General features: G+C 38.9%; 1 protein-coding gene across 5 annotated transcripts in view; it reads left to right on the top strand.

The window, feature by feature from the left end:
• zfpm2a (zinc finger protein, FOG family member 2a) overlaps positions 1-23,411 on the top strand; it is a 105,154-nt gene that overhangs the window by 63,530 nt on the left and 18,213 nt on the right. For 4 of the 5 annotated variants that reach the window (XM_065957792.1, XM_020633925.2, XM_020633910.2 and 1 more), the window contains one exon: positions 2,802-2,913. In XM_065957792.1, the coding sequence (XP_065813864.1) occupies positions 2,802-2,913 (112 nt within the window). The remainder of the gene's footprint in view (positions 1-2,801; positions 2,914-23,411) is intronic. The other variant, XM_065957791.1, reaches the window with a different exon arrangement.

The following is a 23,411-nucleotide window of genomic DNA, read 5'->3' as shown; positions in this document are numbered from 1 at the left end:
AGGCCGCTATTGTCACAATAGATGTATAATGGAACTGTCACGGGTTGTTGCTGCTCTGTTTCTAACAAAGGGAAGCAAAAAGAAAATACTACTGAACTACTGAATCAAAATAATACATAACAAGCAGAGTTATAAGAGTGATAGGATTTTATCCCAGCAATAAAAAACAAACCATTTTTTTATGACATTTGGCAGTGTGGAGATGTTCAGTTAATGCAGCTTTTGTCCCTATTGGCTACATTAAGAGCAGCTGGAATATCATGAATTCCCAGAGGCTCTGAGGGACCGCAGAGAGGCCTCACACTGCTGAATAAGAGATGGCTCCAGTCTGGAGATCTAAGGAAGGGTTAATCTGATTCCCATTTCAGATAGTTGTCCTAGCAACAATCGGCCAGTCTGCTCTGCTCCTTTGACAGGGGTGTGAGATTTTCAGGTTTGCCAGATAGAAGACTTTATTGTGAAGCTAATTTGAAATGTGAAATCGAGGATGACTTAAATTACAGAGGTCTCCTCTCTGTCATCTTCTGCCAATACAGGATAAGAAGAGGCCAGGAGAAGGAATAAGAATATCAGCAGACTAAATTTTATGTTCTGTGTTTGATCAGTTTTGGCTGTGTAGTTTGCCAAAATGTAGTTTAAGAGGGAAAAACAGACCCCTTTAAGACACACTCGCACACACACACACACACACACACACACACACACACACACACACACACACACACACACACACACACACACACACACACACACACACACACACACATCTATTTAGAAATGTGTGTTTTTGTCTGTTCATCTAACTGAGTTGGATTTCCTATTTCAAAATAGTAATCCTAAAAAACAGTTTGTCCTCAAGCCTCAGAATAGATAGAGTTCATGGAAAGAGAAATGGGCAGGTGGATGAGGAGGAGAAGGTTGAGGAAGAGGAGAGAGAGAGCATGCAAGCACATTGTGGGAGCACAGTGCTCATCTCTTGTGCATATCTGTGCCATTTCGGACCTCTAACATGATCAAGTGACATTTGCATTTATCCTTGAAGGTTGTTTCCTTCTGAGGATTAAAAAAAGAGAGAGAAATAAGTGAAAAGCAAGAGAGGGACTAGTTTTTCTGTTGCATTAGGCAGATGGACAGTGTTCTCTCACTGCCTGCCTCAGATGGAAAAATAAATGAAGTGTCGAGTTTGTGCCCTAACCCATTTTCTCTCTGCTAAACTATTTCGGTAACATCCTAACGAAGAAAGGGCACCGGGATTCAGGAGTTATGGCCTTGAAAAACTGACGTTTTGTCTTTGAGTAATCGGCCACTAAACCCAGCTGTCTGAGATGTTGCTAACCTCCCCCACCCCACCCAGAACACAACACCTCCAACAAATGATTTTGCAGGATTCAAAGAAAAAGAACAGGAACATGAAATCAAACAGAACACCACAGTAACTGATATGATGAAAGGAGAGATTTAAATATAAATATAGTATATATATATATATATATATATATATATATATATATATATATATATATATTAGAGGTGGGGGAAAAAAGCAATACAGCATGTTATTGCCATATTTGGGGGGCGATATTATATTGTCTCATGGCGGCCAAGTATCCATATTTTTAATGTGATATTTTAAATTTGATATTTTAAATGTGATATTGTAGATTTTTTAGATTTTGAACTCCTGAAGGGGTTGTACAATTAATTTTGAACACATTGCATTGTTATAAATTCATGTTAAAGTTTGAGTAGACTGAAATTCTAACAGTTCAGATTATGAGGTGCATGCAGCCTTGTACAGGGTTTTACTTTCATCCCAGTGTTGGTCTGTCTGTGGTTTTGACTCCCATTGTGTAGAAATAAAAAGACTGAAGTGACATGAATAGACTGAGAATTTCTTCTTATTTGACAAAACAGTTCTTGACTCAGTTTAGTGTAGTGGACATAATATGCAGTTAAAAAAGCTTAATCGCAATATATTGTATCATTATTTTCAGCATATCACAAGATGTTTAAAATTCATCGTGTCTTGAGTATTCACTCTGGTGATTCCCACCCCTAATATATATATCTATATATATAGATATATATATATATATATATATATATATATATACATTTCTTTTTTTTTGTATGAATCTGTTATGGTAGAAGCTGGACACCCTGTTTTATTTTGTTTTTCTGAGAAATGAAATTCCACATTCGAGGAAAAATGACCTGACACATTAAGAATTATTTTTTTCTGGTATATTAAAAAATAATCTGTAACTTCAATCACCCTTTGAAATTGATACTGATTCTTTAAATTATTTCCTGCCTGATTCAGAAAATAGTGAGATTCTAGCAATAGCAAGGTACAATATGCCCTAAGTGAAGACTTAACACTTGTTTCCTTCTTTCTGATAGTCACCATCTTTTTGAACTTTTTTTGGACATCTGAAACACCTTAGATTTTATTTTTAATCCAGGCTCTCTAATGCTGAATCACTGGATAAAACCCTGGACAACCATTCCACCTTTTGATGAAATTCCGGGCTCCTCCAATCATTTGTAATCAATCAAACCACTGAGCAGCCATTGTCTATGCACACTGACAAACAAATAAAACCTGCCCTAATTCTGAAATCTTACCAGCAATGTAAAGAATTGTTTTGAGGAGACTAAAGGTGATCACTGTAAAGTAGTTAAAATGATCTGTTTATGGCTCTTCATAGCAGCTGAGGACCAAAACTCAGTGGTTATTAATATTTTTTTAATCACCAAAATAAACAAATGATTAGTATTTGTTATCTGTCCCCGTCCAGAAGACGAAGAGCACGGTCCCGGTTGTGCTGAGCGCAGGCCCCAGGTGGCTGTTGGATGTGACTTGGCAGGGAGCAGAAGACAACAAAAACAACTGTGTGGTGTACAGCAAAGGTAAGCAAGCAGCGCGGCATCCTGTTATCTCTCTGCAGCGTAACGCACCACACCACAGCATCACTGCAAAGACACTGACAATTCTCCATCCACTCTACTCCTGCCTTTCTTTGTCGCCGTCTGTCTTTTTCACCTCTTTTTCTTGCTCTCCTTGCCTCTCAAAGTCAAAATGCACAAATGATTGCATATACTCAGCTACAGGGACACACAACACATGCATGCACCCACTCCTACACCATATTGCTTTAACTCCAAAGAGTCATTTTTATCACTAAAATTCTGATAAGGAACTGAGAAACATCACTTGACACACAAAGTTAATGGTCTTCTTCTGAGGTAATTAATGCACCCGTTTTCTCTTTTAAACTAAGTGAATCTCTATCTCAGTGCAGATAGCGAGCAAAGCACAAGTGAAGATGGGTTTGCCATTCTGCTTCATTTGTTCCCTCACTAATTGACTTAAGGCTGAGCTGTATATCTCTATTAAATCAGAAAAAAATCATACAAGCCTTAAACCAGATATAGATTTTTGTGTATATGTTGAAAGAAACCCTAGATATCTGTCAGAAAATATTTTTCTACTATGATCCTTAAAGGAATAATGACCCACCGTCATAGTACACTCCTCATTCTGCTGCATTGTTCAGAAAACCCTCATTAAAATAGCCTAACATGGATCTGTAGGATCTGAAGCAAGCCTTCTTTGTTGCAAATTGTATGGGATGATGCTTAAACTGTACACAGCCCTGACACTTCGGTCTGTAGTGTCACTTCTCATGAAAGCACAAGGCTTCTGCAGCTGTAATTGGGTCTTGACGGGTTTCAACCAGAGAGACAGAGCAAAATAAATACGTAAATAAAGATGTGTTTGGGATCCAAAGGGTGAAGGAAAAAGGCTCTATTTATCACTTTTCAAAAAATGATTACCCCGTGACAATACCCCCAAAGCTGAAATGGAGCTTCTTCTCTCTTATAGTGAATAAGTGGCAGGAGTAGGATTTGCAACCCGGATTTTCAGTCTTCCAATTCTCATCTACTAATCACTAGACTGCACTGGGGAGTTATCCTCTTAACCGGCTACTTAACTTTGTGCTCTTTATCACCAAATCATTAAAGTTTTGATAAGCTGTTAAAGAAGATTATGCACTTCTTTAAAATCTTCTAATCTTTTTGCGAGGAGACTGACTGCATGAAACAAAAAAGGCCAAAACCGTTTGTTTTTTTAAACTTTTTTAAGTCCAGGGAATTTTCTTTGCCACTGTTCATACACGTTTCCTCAAGATAGCATCAAGTACAGCATAAGCAGCATCATCACCTCGGCTGTGTATCTCTGACAGTTCCTTTGTCTGTCAATTCCAGTTTGACCTTATTAAATTAAACACAATATTATCTCCAACAGCCCCTTGTGAGAGTCGTTCTATGTTGTACTGTGTAAGTTCATTACAGTAAATCCTTCACAAGATTCTTCACACGCTTGCCAACTGATGATAAATGATAACAGAGAGGATGTTGAATTAATTTTAATCTTGGACTGGAAGTTAAGTATTTCTTGTTCCCTCATAGTTGCTACTCTTGAGACATAACCTTGCTAAATAAATAATCACATCAAACAGATACTATTTAAAACTGTTTATTTTAACACATCTTTTAACAAATATATTCATATTGAAAGATTAAACTTTTTTTATTACATTTTTTAAATATTTTGTTTAGATTGTTAATTTACTTTTGATTAACATTTCAAAAAACCTGTCTTGATTTAACCTCATGAAAACATTTTACTTATGTATAATAATAAATATAAATAAATATATTATAAACAAATATCAAACAATCAAATACTACTACTGCAAGGCCTAAAAGGCAGTGTAATTACACACTTTACTTGTACAATTTTGTGGCAACATTTCCACAAAGCTCGGGATAAATTGGTTGAGAGTCGGTTTTACCCAGCTCTCTTTTCAAAATTGTTCCACATCTTGCTCTGGGCTACTTTTTGAGGTGGACTATATGAGTAAGTTCAGAAAGTGGTGAAGTGTTTGATGCTACTTGACTCTTGCGTCTGGAATGTGACTCAATTTCTGAGCAGCCATTCTTTTCATTGAGCTCTTTAAACATTCCAGTCTACATGAGGGGACACCCTCTTGAGGTGATATTGAATGTCAGCATCCTGAAAATATCAGATCTTTGTTGAATTTAGTTTTGACTGTCCAGTGCTGGAATTGTGTTTATCATGTCGAAACTATAGTTGATGAACTAAAGGAAAAAAGTCCAACAGGAACTCCTTTCCACCAGCTTTGGTCCAGATTCTTTATATCTTCACCCCTGTGCTGTTTCTCCTCTGTGGGCTGCTTCATTGCTCCCTGGGATACGTTACTTTTGGAAAACAGTGAATATCTCAATACACAGCATGCCTGCAAAATATGTTTTTGGCCCACGTTTCAGTGGTCTCGGCTCTTTATGGCTGCCTGCAAAGATAGTAGCAGTTCACTTTGGATGCTTGCCAGCGTGAATCTATGGGGGAGTATCTCTAAGTAAGTGCTGGTGATTGGTTTGAGTGGCTGTAGCTTACTGTTGGGTGTTCTGTCCTATGATTTTTGCATGACATTTTGCACAAATTCATCCTGTGTCCCCAAACTTGTCATGCAGGAAGTGTGGAAATATGCAGAGGGAGAGAGGACAGAATTCAGATAAGTGATTCCACTGAGAGTTACACCACATGCTGTGTAATATATAATACATGTAGTGGAGTGAGTAACAAGCGGCAGGTCGGTGTAGTCAGGTCCCCCACAGGATGCCCCTGGTCATCAGAACCGATACAAACTAACCATATAATGTCAAACATAGTTCAGTCTCTGTATTATCATTAGGAGCTTTTAAAGAACTTAGAAGTCAAAGACAATATATGAGGCATTTAAATGTCTCAAATCAAATTCACACTGACTTTTCATGGTTATTACATTTTTATTTAAGAAATGTTTTAATTAGGGGCAGTGAAAACCCTGAAGAGAAAGTGCAAACCTGCAATATCTGTTCTTCCCAGGCTGTCAGCATGCCCCTGTTTGTTTTACATTAAACTCCAAGGAAGAGCCATAGCAGCCAGCCCTTACTAAAACTCTCAACTTTACAATTGCGCTTACTCATTATCGAGAAATCCACCTGGAACTCCCACAATGCTCTCCTCCACACTCCGACAGTTTCTTTGAACTGCTGAAGTTTTAGAAAAAGGCGGCAAGTCTGCAGAGTAATTATATGTTACAGTAACACTGGTGAGCGAGAAGAGAGAGGGAGAGAATGACAGACAGGGACCCAGAGAGAGAGAGAGAGGAACAAGTTCAAAACTTTCCGTACTGATAAACAACAGATTGTAAAGCAGTTAGTAGGCTCTGTATGGCTCTGTTAAAGTGCTGCATTAATGACAGAAGAGAAATAATGTAACTAATCCAAACTGTATAGCATTTACTTTAGCCATGTTTTGATTATATTTTATTCAATATTTGGCTTATGGTGAAAACTCGTCAAAATAGCGAGGCCAGCGATGCATTTGTTTTTTATTAAGACTTTACCCAAAGTAATCCATTGATTTAATATATTTTTAAACACTGTGGCCTTTCTTTTTTGAAAGGCATTTTTAATATCATGAATTTAAAAAACACCACCGGCTTTGTTTGTTTGTTTTTTTTAAAATTGTGTCTCCAAATTTTTCTATTAGGGTAATTCAATTTGGACAAATTCTCTACAGTGTACTGTAGGGTCTCAGTGTACCATTAAGGACAAGTATCATTTTTGGTCTAAAATATAATAGTCATTCATTTTCAATGTGAGACCCATTGTTACCTGATATCTTAGCCCATTGAAACTAAACACATTCAATGTGACCACATTATGTGGCATTATTCAAAGGTCACTTCAACTTTTCAGCTGTAAGCCTCTTAAAGCAGACCACATTCTGATATAGCATGTCGAATAAGTCTCCGAGCAACTTAGCCTATTGTTCATGCAGAAATTGACCAACGTAACTAGGCCGGTTTACACAAGCCTGGACAGTGCTAAATTAGCCAACTCACTGTCACTTTGTAATATTTCATATTCTCTAAGTCCTCTCAGTCAGATCCCTTTTTATGTCTTAATTTGTTCATCCCTCTGCTCCCAAGCTGTAGACCTCTGAGGCATTAGATGAACTAATATGACCTGTCTGGAAAGATGTAATATCTCTTTGACACTGTTTTAAAACAAAACCTGCAACGTAATGCAAAGGACATCGTAAGTTAATATATTCCATGAGAAATAAAAGCTAAAACAATGCACAGTCTCCCGTACTGCATCCTAGCAGCATGCAGCATAGGCGGAGAGGACTCTTACAGTTCAAAATGTTAATGTTCATTTTAACCTTTATCTTTTCAAATGACTTAAGCGAATAGGAGGTGCAAGGGTTGTTATCTTTTATCTGGGAACATGGTGAAATAGTGTGACTGAATAATAACTAAACAACTGACACAATGTAAAATTTCATTATCAGTGTATTAAAACAAAATTGTACCCTAAAGGGCTCCTTACTACAGCTCTGAGCAGCCGACTAATTATGTTTAATTAAAAGACAACAGATCAACAGAATCATTTTCATTAGGAAATTATTAATGATTCCACTGCAACAATAATTGATTGCACTGAGCCAAGCGATAGCTCAGTACGGTCAGGCTGGAGTGAGCCGGGTGGAGAGGAGTGGCTGGTTTAGGCATTTGGCAGCTGTGTAGTTGTATGTCTTGCTGCTGAAGCTTTTGTAAAAGCGACCGAGGAGAAGTTGTAAAGCTGGCTTTATGAAGAGGAGAGGAGGAGTGTACGGTGGGTTAAGGACAGAAAATCCAAATCAAACGGCAATCTAAGAGGACTTAAACACCCCACACATATATTTAAGAGTACAGGCATTCATGTGCATACACTCACACACATTTTGCTATGCATGATTAAGACAGGAACACACACTTATTATTTTCTCCTGACTACAAACATATTCAAGAGGGCTTTTTTTCCCTTTGTTTTGTCTCACTCATAAGCATATAAACTACATGCAGATACATGCACACACACTTTATTCAGCTGCTTTATTCAGAGCCATGTGAAAGACATCAGCTCCAGACGCTTCCTCCGACAGCCTTTTATGTGCATTGTTCTCGCACCACGCAGCCAGTTTCCCTGTGCTAGACAGAATAACTTGAGCACCAGACACCACACTCTGCCACAGCACCCCCATTCACTGCAAACAAACACACACAGACCAACCGCCATTACACAGAAACATTTGCATAATGGTTGCTGACACATATATGTCCATCTGCATTCAGTGTAGACTAAGCCTTAAGACAAAAGCAACAATGCAGCAGAAAAATGTAAAAGAGGTGATGGGCACTGATGAGAGACAAGATTGTCCTTTTTATATATCACCATGCAACTTTACATTTTAAAGGTGAATTCTGAATGCATATGTTTGAGTATGTGCTTGTAGCTTGTGTTCTGTGTGAGTAAAGCAAGCCGTCCTTGTATCAGTGCCACAGAAGGTTTCAGGCTAATGAGCGTGGGCTGTCCTTAGAGCAGGAGGGTTTGGGTTGTGCCATTCACTCTGCATATTTAAATGCCTTGTAGAGCTTAAGTAGGCCCACTTTTCCATGTCAGGGCAGCGTTCAATCCTGCTGTGACCATTAATTATGATACCATTGTGCTCCAGTGTGGCTAATAAGAGTGATGTATTGCACCCTCGTGGCATTATAATCATCTGAGTGAAGTACCTGGACTACACTGAGCTTGCTTTTGGTATAAAGCTTTTGCTCTGGTATGAATCTTGAATGAAGGCTGAGCCATGTTAGATGATTTTTTATTTTGTGGCTATGCATGGACCTCAAAATACAATATAGTTAGCCGCCAGCTAACAGCACAGCAAACAACGTTGTGTTCTTGAAATATGATGCTGATGGATAAGTTCTTTGTTTTTTGACTCTTGTAACAACAGCTGAAACCAGCTGTAACTGAGGTCCAAAAGTTGGTAGCCAAAATTAGAAAATATGCACTATCCAAATGTATAATAGCAACACTGTCACTTTTTTCTGTGTATACATTAAGAGCGATATAGCACAGCATATTTCTCTCTCTCACCTGCGCATGCTGGCAGATGGCTATGGTTAAGGTTAATGCTCTGTGTGTGTCACTTCAACATTTTTTACAGAAATATTGCATTGCTGAATTATTGCTGGTTTTGTAATTTTAATGTTATTTAATATATGTGTGTGTTGGGGGGGTAACTGTATTCTGAATCCCTGATGTACACCTGCTTGAGCTCAAAATAATGCAAGTGCACAGGAATTATTGGCATTATGTTTTTTTTAGGTTATTTTCACATTTTAATCCATATATATGCCACTTTTCTTTATAGGATTTTGAGCACTTTCCTTCTTACAAAATGTAGAATATCTCCTCTGTGTTCAGTGCAGGCGGGGGGGGGGGGGGGGGGTTGTTACATTTAATTTCATTAGTAACTGCAACTTCATGTGATTATATTTATTGTTTATCTCCCTTTATAACCTTCCACCCAAATTACATAATCTACATGTTTTTCTACTGCAGCATCTTTTATCAGAATTAAACTCTGAGAAAGAGAGTCCATGTTGTGTTTTAAAGCTGTTAGCTTACTTTTAGGCCTGAATATGTTTCAGCCCCCACCTGAACAAGTGTGTGTGTGTGTGTGTGTGTGTGTGTGTGTGTGTGTGTGTGTGTGTGTGTGTGTGTGTGTGTGTGTGTGTGTGTGTGTAGGTTTGTTTTCCATAGAGTTAGTGTACAGGGATAATCAGAGACGAAAGCTGTAATTGGGGATTCTTACTGCCCATCCACACAGTCTTTTTTTTTGGGGGGGGGGGGGTTCACAGTGTGGTGTGTGTTGTGTGTGTGGTGTGTGTGAGTGTGTGACTGCGTGCTAGCGTGTGTACGTCAAAGAGTGAGCAAGAGAGATGGGAGGAAAGAGATAGAGGAATCACTTGGTTGGAGGGCTGTTTAGATGGCCAGTCAGTGTGATGAAAAACCACACGGTTCGAGTCTCTCTAAGGGTTGACAGCGCTGCAGTGACTGGAACTAAACTAGTGAAACTGAGTCTAGGTGAAACCCCAGTGCACTGAGTGAGACTGGACAATGCTGTGAAAGAAAGCCCACAGTGAAGGAAAAGAGATCATGATAGAGGAAGAAAAACACATATGCAGCCTTGATAAAAAACACTTACTGTTTCAATAATAACACTTGCAGAAGAATGTTGAAACAATTCCATTCGAGGTTTATAGGGTCTGTTGGAGCCGGACCCATTTATCCTTTGATAATGAATACCCCTGCAAATCAATTTGTTAGGTTGGGCAAAACATAATCAGATTTTTCCTGTTGAAATAGCTCAACATGTTACAAAATAGTTTGTGGGGTCACCAATGCTTTCATGCTGGAAAATTGGTGATAACCTTTATACATACCATTGCAGCTAATCCATTGTATTGATTGTACACCTGCATGGAAAAAAACATTACATTATTAAGTCTTCAGATCACCGTATCGGTGTTATATCGCAGTTTTTCTTTTCTCATTTGTTCAATGCAATGCACTGGGGGATCCCAACTGCAAGCCAACTTCAGCTTCAGTACCTTATCCAAAGTAATGTTAGCAGTTCTACTAATCATAAATAAATGCCAAAGGATATACTTGCATTGGGTGGGTTAAACAATTCGTTTTTTACCATACGTGTGCGCAATACTATGGGGTTTGTAGTGACCATACTGTGCTGTTACGGTTAATGTAGATTAATACAGTTTTGTAAATATAAGCAAATTAAAAAAAATACACAATTTTAATTTGGGAAAAAACAGCCACAGAATCAGTAATTAATATCAGCCGATCTGCTTGTTTGCATGCAGTAATTTTCCAATAAGATTGTAATTCTAAGGAACTTTAGGCTGCTAATTAATTGATGTATCAGAGCTTCTTGTTCTGGTTTAAGTCACTAGATTTGTATTCTTTATTTTAAGAGTTATAAACATCATTTGCTATATGGCTGTCTCTTACAATGACAGCAATATCAGCTGCTTATGAACCCAACCCTACCTCCTTAAGGTTGCTTTAGTGCTTGAGCTCTGCTGACCTCTGCCTGTCGGGACTGGATGACAGAGACGGGGAGCACTGTTCCTTATGTGTGCTTACTGAGAGTGTGTGAGGGTGAGAGAGAGTGGACAGAGCAGTAGGGCAGCAGACATGCACGCTGTAGGTACAGTTGTGTGGAGGACTAGACATCAGTGTCTTACAGGTCAGACAGGGCCATCCATTCTCGAAGCCCAAGGGACGAGAGAGAGGGAGTGAGAAAGAGAGAGAGAATAAGAGAGAGAGAGGGGGGAGAGAGAGAATGGGAGAGAGAATTGTGAGTGCATAGGTACAGACAAGAAGATATTGCAGGGGGGGCATTCATGCACTGTTTCTCTTAACTCTGTCAAAGCCACTCCATTGTGCTCCCCAGTGCACTGAGTGGAAACCAATCTGTCATCGCTCCACTAGCCAGCGTACTGCTAGAGGAGGGCTAGAATGCTGGAAACACAAGTCTATTCAATGTGTAATGTAACACCAATCTCTACTGGGTTAAGAAAAAAGAGAAAAAGAAATCATGCAGGTTTTTTGAAACACACTGAAAGGGAAATAGAAGCCATGGTTACAGTATTTTGGTTTTAGGCTTTTAGGCTCATATATCTCCCTCCTTACTGAGAACATTGGCATGTTTGCTCACACATTTTGAAGTAGAGTTGGCTTCCTTTGATTTAGATAGATTATATTGTTCTGGCCTTGACAATATTGAGACAGTCAGAAAGCGAAGACTGTCAGTAAGAAGTGAACGTGCCACCGTGATATCAAACATTGCTTTGTGGAGTTCTGTTTTGAGGACTTTAATTGCCATTCTTGGTTTCAACGTAGAGAAATAAAAAAGATTGATCATTGTTGTAACATGTTTAGGTGAACTCTGCTGATGACACTTTTCTGTTTTTTTGTTTGTATGTTGTTGTTTGCCCAGTCTACACATCCCACAAGAGAAATTCTATCAAGACGGTTTACCTTTGAGCATTTAAAAAACATGACTACGTTAGTTGTCTCTTGCTTGGTCTACATGTCCAAAATATTGTTGGTTAACTAAAACAAACAATGACTTTCTTATTGTTAACTACTTCATCACTTGTTATTAGATCTGGTACTGCTGACTACTGCTAACCATTTCCAGGCATATGCCAGGTATGTCTTGGGACCAACTAACAGAGCCTTCAGCACTTCTTCATTTCTTCTTCTACCATTATTTCCTTACACCTGTCACCTATAGAAACTAAACATCACCTGGCCAGCAAGAAAAACCTGTGGACTCCTATCCTGATGCCCTGAGCTTGCTAAGCCTGCATACTGTTGAATAGTAGCTACTAATGCTATGTTCCGATGCCATTTGTGGAGTCACTTCATCCCCTCTCCATGCAGGAATCCCCCTTGCGCCATTTTCCCTGTAATCTCCCCACTCTTCTCTCTTATGGGGTGGCTCACCTGCTGCTCCCACCACTATTTCACAGCCCTTCTCCTTCTTACAACCAGCACCTCCACCATTTTAATCCCTTTGACCCAAACCCTGTGTGTTTCCCTGTATCAACAGCTCCTAGAGATTACATACTGCCTGCCTCCTCACCGCTGTGTGCTTCAGTCACTTTGGCTGTGGCCTGCAAGTGCATGCTAGCTTCTTAGTCAAACACTGCTGGTTGTGATAGTTGATGTGGCCAGTTTACTTGGTCGGGAAAGAGTTATGGTGGCTGGAGGAATAAGGATGGAGGGAGTAACACTGAGTACAGCATAAGAGCTTTGAGACATCTAGAAACGTATTGAGGACTTCAGGAGATCTCTAACCTTAAGAACAATTTGTTTATTTAAAAATTCATTCATTCCAAAATTCCAAAACAGGACATGCCTTGCTGACATTTGTAAGAGCCAGAGTTTTGCATTGGGAGTGAAGGCTATTATTTGGTAAAATGTAAGTAAAACAGATTTAGAATTATTATGACATGTGATGAGTAGAATAGTTGTACTGAATCTATCATCCAAACCACTGGATAACATTCAATATTTGAGCCTGTTTGATCATCTTTTCAATTCAAAGATGAAACATTTAAAATAAATCAGGGTTCAAAAGGTTAAGGGAGTTATCTTGAAACATCCTGTCAAGATCCTCTGTAACCTCCGCTTGTCAAGAAATAGCATTTGGGACAGTCGTGATGTTCACAGATGATCCCCCCTATTTCAAGTAGGGATTCTGGTAATGGGTTCTGACTTTGTTGATGTGATATTTTGAGATCATTGCATAAAGAACTGCAATTTATTCCTTTCTTCATTCTACGTCTTGCTCAGTTTTCCTGTGGGCCACATTAAATCAAGCCTTCAACCTAGACTCTAGTTACATTAAACCCTATCAGCATGTTGCCCTCTCATATCGGAGAGCTGGCCTTTATAAAGATGGCCTGCAACTGGTGATTAGTGAGTGTTTTGATTAAAATTCAACCACATGTGTGATACTACAGTGGAGCCCCCCCCCCCCACCTCCTTCTCCTCTCTCTGTCTCCTCCCTGTCTGTTGAATGCCCTGCTCTCGTGGCTTAGCGGCTACAAGGCTGATTTAAGGGCCCTTACAAATGGGAAGGTTGCAAGTGAAGACAAAAACCAGAGACAAATCACTTCACAGCAGTCTCAAGGTTCCTGCTAAACCTATTCAACTGGAGGGGAGCAGCAGAACAGTGAAAAATATATACACACTCCATCCTGTCAGAACGCTTTTGGCTTATCTTGAGTGACTGTCAAGGCTGGAAATATCAGGGAATGGACAGAAATATATAAAATTAATAAGCTGCTGGATGTTGTCGGAGTTATGATGCTTCATAAATCCTGGTTTGATCATTGCGGACAAGGCTTAAACCCACAGCTTCCTAATGCGCACAGCAGTGTCTTGGACTGGATTTTCTACTGTTTGGGAGATGGAAGCCCTTAGCTGGCAATAGTAGAATTTATCATCTCCCTGCTTTCCCCTTTTTCTTTTATAAGTGAAAAATATTAAAAGAAGGCCTGAGGAAAGTTGGCAGGCATCAGAACCTTTAAAAGAAAGGTGCAGGCATAGCAAGGTGAAACCGGGGCCAAAGGCTGAGAAATGCTATTGAAAGAGAAAAGAGAGAGGCGAGAGGAGAGGGAGAAATTGGTACTTACTTATCAGTTGTACTTCCTTTGTTGGGTCAGGGGTCTTGGAGCTTTTGTTTGTTTGTTTGTTTCTCATACTGAAAGGATGGATGCTATCTGTTCAACCATCCAGGCAGATCTGCTCTGTAGGGTGCTTCAGGTAATATTTCATGTCAGGAATTAAGCAAGCATACCCACCGAGTCCTTTCTACAGTAAGATAGCCACCTCATCCATCATTGTCCTCTCTTCCTCTTTGGTTTGCTAGCTTTAGCTGTGGAATGAGATGCTTTTACTTAATTGTTGTGTTGCTCTTTTGCTATACAGAGGTATACATGGTACTTTTAACTCCACTATGTTTATATGACATTACTTAACAAACTGCATCATTTATTCATTTTTTTGGCCTAAACAAAGGATATTCCTCAATCAACCATTGTCCAATTGTCAAACATTTTAAGATTTGATTAACCGTTTGTTCTGTTCTTTTCTCTTAAAAAAAAAAAATGTACAACACCTTATTAACCCAGGGTCTCAAGTTTAACAATTGGACCATCGTGATGCTATTGTTTGACACAAGACATCTGAGGGTGAAATTTTGAGCTCTTGGTTGTTGTTAATGCAATTCCTCTAATCTCGTTGATTTCACATCTTATTAACAATAAGAGGTTGTTTTTTTTAATAAACGCAAAATGTAATTGATCATTATTAACATATGAATATAAAACACTGCTTATTCTTTTATTATAAAACAATCTGCTCTATTTGGAAACTCACACTCATTTTATGAGTCGTTTATTGAACAATATAGATACTATAGTATTCTATATGATCACTAAGGCTACGATAAACACATAGGGGTAATTTATTTGCATTGATTTAAAAGCTTATATTATACTTGTGGGCATTTGCACATTAAAACTTTTTCGGTTTTACAGCTTGTTATTGGTTCTTTTACTCAAGTAAAGCTGAATCTGAATTCTTCACTCTTGATTTGTTAGCTTTATCTCAGTCCCTTTTCTTTCAAGGGCTTTTAGTGTTTGAATACAACAGCAGATAGAGACACTAATTAGACCACCATGTCTAATATCTGGGGCTTTACCTGTCAATGAAAATGTTGTAAGTGAAGATGAAGCCTCTTTAAATGAAAGGCTTGGCAGTTTTGATATGTAAAACACATGTCATAGTGTTTCACTCAAGAATATGCTGATGAGACAAGTTGCACACAAAAGAAAAATGACAACAATAACATCATTGCTGGACTAAATCAGAATAATGATATTCTAATGTAAGACTTTGTGTTTTTTACCCCCTGTTCTATTTGGGAAAGGTCATGCTTTTTGAGCACAAGTTGTTGTGAGTAAATTTATTCCACTTATTTCTTGTAACTGCACACAAAAGTAATGAGTTTTTAGAGATAAATATATGAAGACAATAAGCCATGCAATCTTTTTTCTGGAGCTGCTATTGAGTCAATTAGCACACATCTCAGAGATTCTAAAGAGTATCACAGCCTTATGTAGCTTCTCAATATGCAGCATCTGACTTTTATCCAATTACATTATATGAGGTCTGTGGGCATGTTGGGCAGAGCACACATAATGGAGGATGCCATATTTTGTGTGATATTCTCCAGCACTTTTCCATTGCATATGCCTATGGCTCTCACTATGAATAATTCAAAGGCATCCTTCACAAAGAAGAGAACGAGGAAGTCGGCTTCAATAGTAAACAGATTTTCTGCTCACTATCCTTACAAATCTTAAGTGTGGGACATTGTGAGTGCCAAATTATTTCACCGGGCCCTCTTTCCCCCCTGTCTGAGTTAACCTGGCCTCTGAAATGAATTTGGACTGAATAATAGTTGAGTTAATTGATGTTTGTTTGCCTTGATTTAGATGCATGATGCTAAAGCTGTCCCTGTATTTCATGTAAAATAATTTCTTAAATATTTTGGATACCTTTTCTATCCAATCAAACACATGTGGCTCATAAAACCTCTGCAAAATGGTAACAGAATATTGTGCACCCTGCTCTCTCCTTTTGTTGATTTTTGAAACTAGAAGGGCCCAGAGTCTGACGCTGATTATGAGAAATCAAATGAGTTCCTCACTGTCTACATTGCTGTGAAAAATATAATATCACAGCGCCTTTAAATCCCTACAAGATTATTTTTTTTCAAGAACAAGAAAATTGACATACCCATTGCAGCACCCATCTTTGGCAAATGGTAATTTCACATTATAGCGCTCAAATTATAGTACCATGAAATATGCTAAGCATCCAAGAAAATTGAACTTTTAAATAGTCAGTGCAAAAAATGTCCTCTGTTTTCTCAGCAATAGGAATTTGCCCTGACCTTCAACTGGTTGTATCTTCCAGTGCAGATCTGTGGCAGTGACACATGTCACGTGTTGGAGAGGATTGAGAAGGAAGCAGAGAAGACAAGGCGGAGTGATCTTGGTCTGTAGCCCAGTTTCAGTCAGAGTCTGCCCAAATGTCAAACGATGGGAATGTTTGGCCAGAAACACAGACTGCACCTCGACAACTGATCTACACTCAAATACACCTTTGGGTGACTTTATTTATTTATTTGTTAAACCTTTATTTAACCAGGTAATTAACCCATTGAGATCAAGATCTCTTTCACTAGGGTGACCTGGCCAAGAGGGCAGCATCACACGTCATAATAAATAATAAATATAACATGATTAAGAAACAGCTTACAAACAATAAGTTAAGAGCATAATAATTGGAAGATGAATGCAGATGCATTTTAACAATATCAAAGAACAGTGAAATGGTTTGAAGCTGTTGAGAAGGTTGGCTGAATAGGGGAAGAACAAGAGAAAAATTGTGCTTTCACACATGCACAAAACATCTGAAAATGATCTGACATTTTTGGGTTGCTTCATGTGTGAACGCACACGTCCAAATTTGTCACTTTTTCCAACCAGCCCCCTTGTATAGTTTCCAAGTGAGGAAGGGACGCTGATTTGAGAACACAGCAGGAAATATTGAGGAAAATTCACTGTGAGTAAGCGGGATGGGATGGTGACGTCTATATCATGTGACCAGCACATAACCATATACTGTATGAGCGTGACCACTGCGATCTCCATGCACATGCTGAAACTGCTTCATTATGTTTTCTGCTACCCAGTATGTTCTTCCTGATCCTTTGGTGATAAAACACACCGCATACAGTATCTTATTCTGTTTGATTCTGCTGCTTTTTTATACGTAATGTAATGTATTGCCCATGAGACACCCCAACCCCTCAAACTACCCTGTTTGATAGGGATAGTCTCCCACTGTGAGGTGCATTGGAGGCAAATCAGGAAGACTTCAGTTCTGCCTGCAATTTATATACATTTTCAGGAGTGCAAATCTGAAAACCGCTAGAGTAACTCACAAGGGGAAAATGAGTTTTTGTCCAGATTGTCCTCTTGTTTTTTTTTGTCCAGATTGTTAAAGCAATACATAGCCTTCCATTTGACTGTCTTATTGCTTTGTTTGACTCTCCACATTCTCTCCCATTCAAACTACAAAGCAGTAGAGGCTGTCGTTCCCCGTCACCCAAGCTTGAATCTCAGGTTTACTATCATGTTGAGGCAGCACATTATGACATGTGAATGAAGTTAACATACACATCGACCTGCTCTGTTTCTATGCCTCAGTGCATTGCTTCAATGAACATTGCTTTTTCACCTAGACAGATTGTATGAAGGCGGTGGAATAATTTGTTATCGACTCAGCAAGCTCTGAAATTGAGATCAAAAATAAGAGAGCCACCCTTCCCCTCCCCCAGAGATTAACATCTGTCTTACAAAGATGTCTAATGTCACATGGCTGACAACTATCATTATGTCCTGGAACTTTTAAAATAATTACTTTTAATCATCAGAAGGGAACGTTTTACCATTTAAAAAAAACATTTTTACAGCTAATTGATAAACTGAGACCTTAATGTTGTAAGAAACATATCAAGCAAACGCCGCATTTTTCAGCATTTTGATGAATAAATAAATAAACAAAGTTTGTTTTTCTCCAGTGTCAAAAGAAACCTTTTCTTTGTTTTTGTGTTTAGCGCTTTTTGCACTGACATGAGGCTAAAACCCTGAAGACTACAGCGTTTAGGAAAGCTCCTAAATAGCAGCTCTGAAGCTTGGTTTGAGCTTTGTCATCACGCTTGAAGAATTTTCCTTTTAATGTACTGTAATGTGCAATTCAGTAGGGACAAGTTTAATTGAGTTTTACACAAACCAGTTGGGAGTAGCGCTGGAAGGTAGGTGATGTTGAGGTTTTTAATCTCTGGCTCCGGAGAGGCTTGTTGACGAAGTGGTTCTTTCTCTTTGTGGAGAAAAAAGAGGAAGCCTAAGAAATGATACATCCATGGATAAAACCAATTGGCAACCCTCAAAGGGACGGGGGTGATAAGGCAAATCCAGCACTTGTAGAGAAATAAAAGAATCCAACTGTTCATTAAAACGGGAAACAAAACAGGCGATTGAGAAGGAAGGCAGACTGCTCAGTGGAGGAGTAAGAGAAACAGACAAACAGAGCCAGAGATATCAGAGGAAAGGATTGGAAAATAATCAAGGATTTGTGAGGAGAATTAATAAGGAAGATAGGCACAAATAAGCATTTTTTCTGACTCTGTGTAAAATTAGGAGGGATGGACTACATTTATCAAACAGGGGAAATGGCATGAGCTACATAAACACCTAATTATGAAGGATAACCTAGATATGAAGGCTGCTGTCTTTTATATTTCACAGACTCTGACTGAGGAAGTAGGGTTTAGATAGAGAAGTTTCAGATAGTGTTAAGTATAGTTCAATTGTCTTTGTCAGTAGTCTGGATTCTGGTACAAGTTAGCAATCCATTCAAAGAGTATTTTAAGAGAGTAACGGAATTTTACACAAATTCATTTCTAAAAAGAGAAAAAAAAAAAAAAAGAAACATTTTTTTTTAAAACAGATAATTACCGTTACCTCTACATGATTGAGAAAGTATAACAGCATTGGTCCAGAAGAAGTATAATTTTAATAAGCTGTAAATAGACTGTGTATTGAACTTTTGTGTTCAATTCAAGATCAAACAATTGTTGACAAAGAATTTAACATTCGACATATTTTGAAATGTCCGTGGCCAATACCCTTAAGTATCTCTTTTAGGACCAGCAGGCATTTGTGTGACATTGCTGTTGGACTGTTGGATTTCTCACAATAATTCACCTCTAGAGGTTAGTTGACTCTATCACCTGATACAGCTGTCGGTAATAACATTTGGAGTCAGGGACTTAAGATGATACAAACAAAAGGGGTAAAGACTCGAGAGGACATGTTGAGGGAAAGGGGTGCTACGTTGAAAAAAACTGGCAATGACAAAATCAGCACATGTATGAAATGGCCAATGAGACTTTTCATAGGACTTTTTTGTGTGAGAGAGCCATTCATCAACACATCAATAAAAAAATGCGGCTGATTATTATAATGTTTTCTTACCATGGGCCCCTATCGTAAATAAAAGGCCTACCACTGATGCCTGTATTAATTATAATTAGAATGTTGATAATATACTCTTTTATTATAGGAGCTGAATCAATTTTACAGGGCTATTCAGCCTCACAAGGTCACACAAAGTTAGCAGGATGAGAGATGGCTTCCTGTAAAGATTTTCTGCAAGCTGGGCTGGAGTAGGCAGGATACGGAAAGACCCAAACTGGTCGGATAGATGTCTCAGCATCTTCACATACCATGAATTATCTTACTTCGGCATCATAAATTCATCACATGGACATAAATTAACTGTGTTCATTGATATGTTGCCATTTTGAGTTTGCATGAATCTTTTGTTTTGAGGGCAATCAGGAGCAGAACAATTCAAAACAAGCTATTAAGACGACATGCTTTTCTCTTAAAAAACTGGTAGATTAAACCTTTTTGCAAAAAAATTACCTAACAAATGTGGAATTACATTTGCATTCATTTTGGATATGTCATTTCTATAAACAGTCCCTTTCACAATACCATTACTCGAAGACGTGTTTTTTTTACAAAATTTAAAAACCTAACTGAAGTTTGTTGACATTTTTGCATTATGCATGTTAAAAATTTATATTTATTTTTTCATGATGACTTTTAATAACCCCCAGAGATGCAGTTCTTTCATTACTTTTTGTTTGGTCAACCATATAAAATTACCCGGCTGCCCCAATTTCTAATTTGCATGTTGCCTTCACATTAAATGCACAGTATGTAAATTCCACCGCCATGAAGCTCTCAACCAAAACAACAACTAAAGATGACGTCGAGGCTGGTGGGGAATCATGGGAGTGATTCTCTCTACTACCCTACTTGTGTCTTCTGAGTGAGACACCTGTTTCAACCAATAAGCCTATAATCTTAACAGTAACAGTATCCTAACTAATGTTACTTATACATAAGGATTTGTCCAATTACAGACACATGTATACCCACCTGATGCTGTGTTTGTAAATAGTTGCATAAATAAGTTTATTTTAAAAGAAACAAAAAAAATCTGTAATGCTAAATTTGCATTTCACAAATAGTATGCTGTGAACATCATTTTACGCATTCCATTTGCTATGGCTTCCTTTTGGTCGGTAATAATTGAGTATGCATTTCCTTTTCTATGGTAAGTTGTTGTATTTTTGCCTGTGAATGTTAAAATGACCTTGTGTTCCCCCGCGAAAGCGTGCATCTGTCATGAAATTATACATTCCATCAGGCCTCATTGAACTGGGCATTGACTCTGTGCCGCAGACTCAGGCTTTGGCAGCGAATCTTGATTATGGATTCTGTGATATTGTAAATGACTTGAGATTCCTCTGAATGTTTCGGATTAATCGGTTTGTGCAGATGTGGTTCCCTTTTTTGGAGGCGCCATCTTGAACAGTTGCTTATTTCCATTTCACCAAGACGTTCTGCATACAAAGCAGATTTCCAGATAGGTAATCCTTGTAAGGTTTTTAGCAGACAGGTTATTAGAGGATTGAGGGCTCTGTGTATGTGTCTGCGCAGAGGGAAATTATGTACATTTTTTAAGTTGGTGACAATGAGCTGTGTCTCAAGGCAGAAGACATAGTAACAGCTTTCACTTCTCACATAACAACATCCCACCCCCTTAAAAATGAGTAGACTCCACACACACACACACACACACACACACACACACACACACACACACACACACAATCCCCACTTGCTCCCCCTCTCCCTCGTCACCACCAACCTGAATTCTTTGAAATGCCTGAGGCTAAAAAGCTGGTTACTTTCCTCTGCCTTGCAGCTCTCAGCTTCAGATTATTCCTGAATGCCAGAGTTGGTCTGCCCCCATCATCCTTCGAACCCCAAACCCACCCCTACCAACCAACCCTGTCTTAAACCTGCTCTTCCTGTCACCTGTCAGATGCACCCCAACTTTAAGTGGCCAGTTATTTTCCATTGGTTTTATATGTCTTTCATATCATGGCTCATTAAAGCGCAGCACAGTAGGCAGCATATTTACATAGGCTACTGGGGAGTTTTAATTTGCGTTGGTACAGAGCATGACCGTAACTGAAGAGTGCAGTGCCAAAATGACTTTTTCACATGAAACCCCCCTCTTCCCTGCCACCCTCCCTCACGTCCAATCCCATTTGAAAACATGTATCTGGGAATAATTGCTTGAACGATGCACAAAGACGGAGACAGAGCCATCACAGAGGGGACTGCGGTTTCTCCAAAGTGACAGACAGCAGGGCCAAATCAAAGCCAGCAATAAGCAGACTGTGGTTGGGATCATTCCACAGAATATATAGTCTCTTAAGAATATCGCAACTACGTATTTCAGCTGGTGTGTTACACACCAGTTTTTACTCACATTGTCCAACAACACTATTTTTTATTTCAAGGTAAGTATATCCTACCATCTTCAGCTCCAGTTTCATGCCATTAATGTTTAAATTTGCTTTGAAAAAAGTTTGTCAATCAAAGAATGTACTTTTCTTTCAAATTGACATTTTATTATTTCCTGATGAGAGTAAGGTGAGCTTAAAATATATCTAAATATGTAAAAACTTGCATTTGCGTTTTCACATTTATGAGTCGTGGGTACTTTAACTGTTTACTATCAAAGTGTGAATGTATGTACTTACACTTTATGTTATAATGTATTTCTGCTTTTTGTAGGGGTTTGTAAGATGTTTTCTTTTTGGTGAGGGGGGGATGTAAATTTACTCACACTGTGTTCTGTATATAGCAATGGGATAACATAGTTCTTTACACTATATTTTTAACAAGGATTACCCAAGAAGCCAAAGAGGAAGTGCAAAAGACTGCAGTTATTAGGGTGTCCCATACACCCAATGTTAAACTGTCCATTTTGCAAGCAGAAATTAACATGTTTACAGCCTGGTACACAAGACGATGTAGGTCTGACTAGTTGACAAGATGGCTAGGATTCTGTATGACAGATAGACAGACAGGCAGTCAGACAGGCAGGCGGACAGACATGCCGTCATGTGATTTCGTTGTAATTTTGGAAAGCATATTGTCTAATTTTGCCATCTGTCTGGGAGAGAACGATGGCAGCATAAAGCTCATTTGCCGTCTGCTTGCTTTATTGCGGCTATACAGCACAAGTTTTTGGAGCAGGATGCAGACCTGGTTGTAGAGCCCACTGGAGCTGAGAGGCGTGTCAGTACAGGCACCAGGTTTCCCCCTCTCCATAATGGGCTACTGTGCGTCAGACATCGAGAGACACATCAGAATGTGTCTCTCAGAATGAAACCTCAGATCCAAGCACTCTCGCTAGAGTTTAACAGTGAAAAAGCTAATGATGCAATAAGAAAGCAAAGATGTCTTGCTGTCCCCAAGTTTCTTAGGACAAGTTGGAGAAGTGTTCACATTCTCTGACAGTTATGAGTTGTTACATATACAACCAGGTCATTGTACATTTGGTCAATTTGCAGCAAATGGTCATAAAGACACACGTACACACACACACACACACACACACACACACACACACACACACACACACACACACACACACACACACACACACACACACACACACAAGCATCACTGTCACACATTGTGGATCACGTCTGGTTCAGCTGCTCCTTGGCTCTGACATTAATACAGAGCAGATTGGTGGAGATCTGCAGCCCTTGTTGTTTGATCTTTCCTCCTCTTGCCACATTTCCTGGCACTGCCCCCCTGCCACACTGCGTG

Source organism: Labrus bergylta, chromosome 8 (genome assembly GCF_963930695.1).
Source record: "Labrus bergylta chromosome 8, fLabBer1.1, whole genome shotgun sequence".
NCBI classification, from domain to species: Eukaryota; Metazoa; Chordata; class Actinopteri; order Labriformes; family Labridae; genus Labrus; species Labrus bergylta.
Note: the sequence above shows the minus strand (reverse complement) of the source record. Positions and strands in the feature narration are given on the sequence as shown.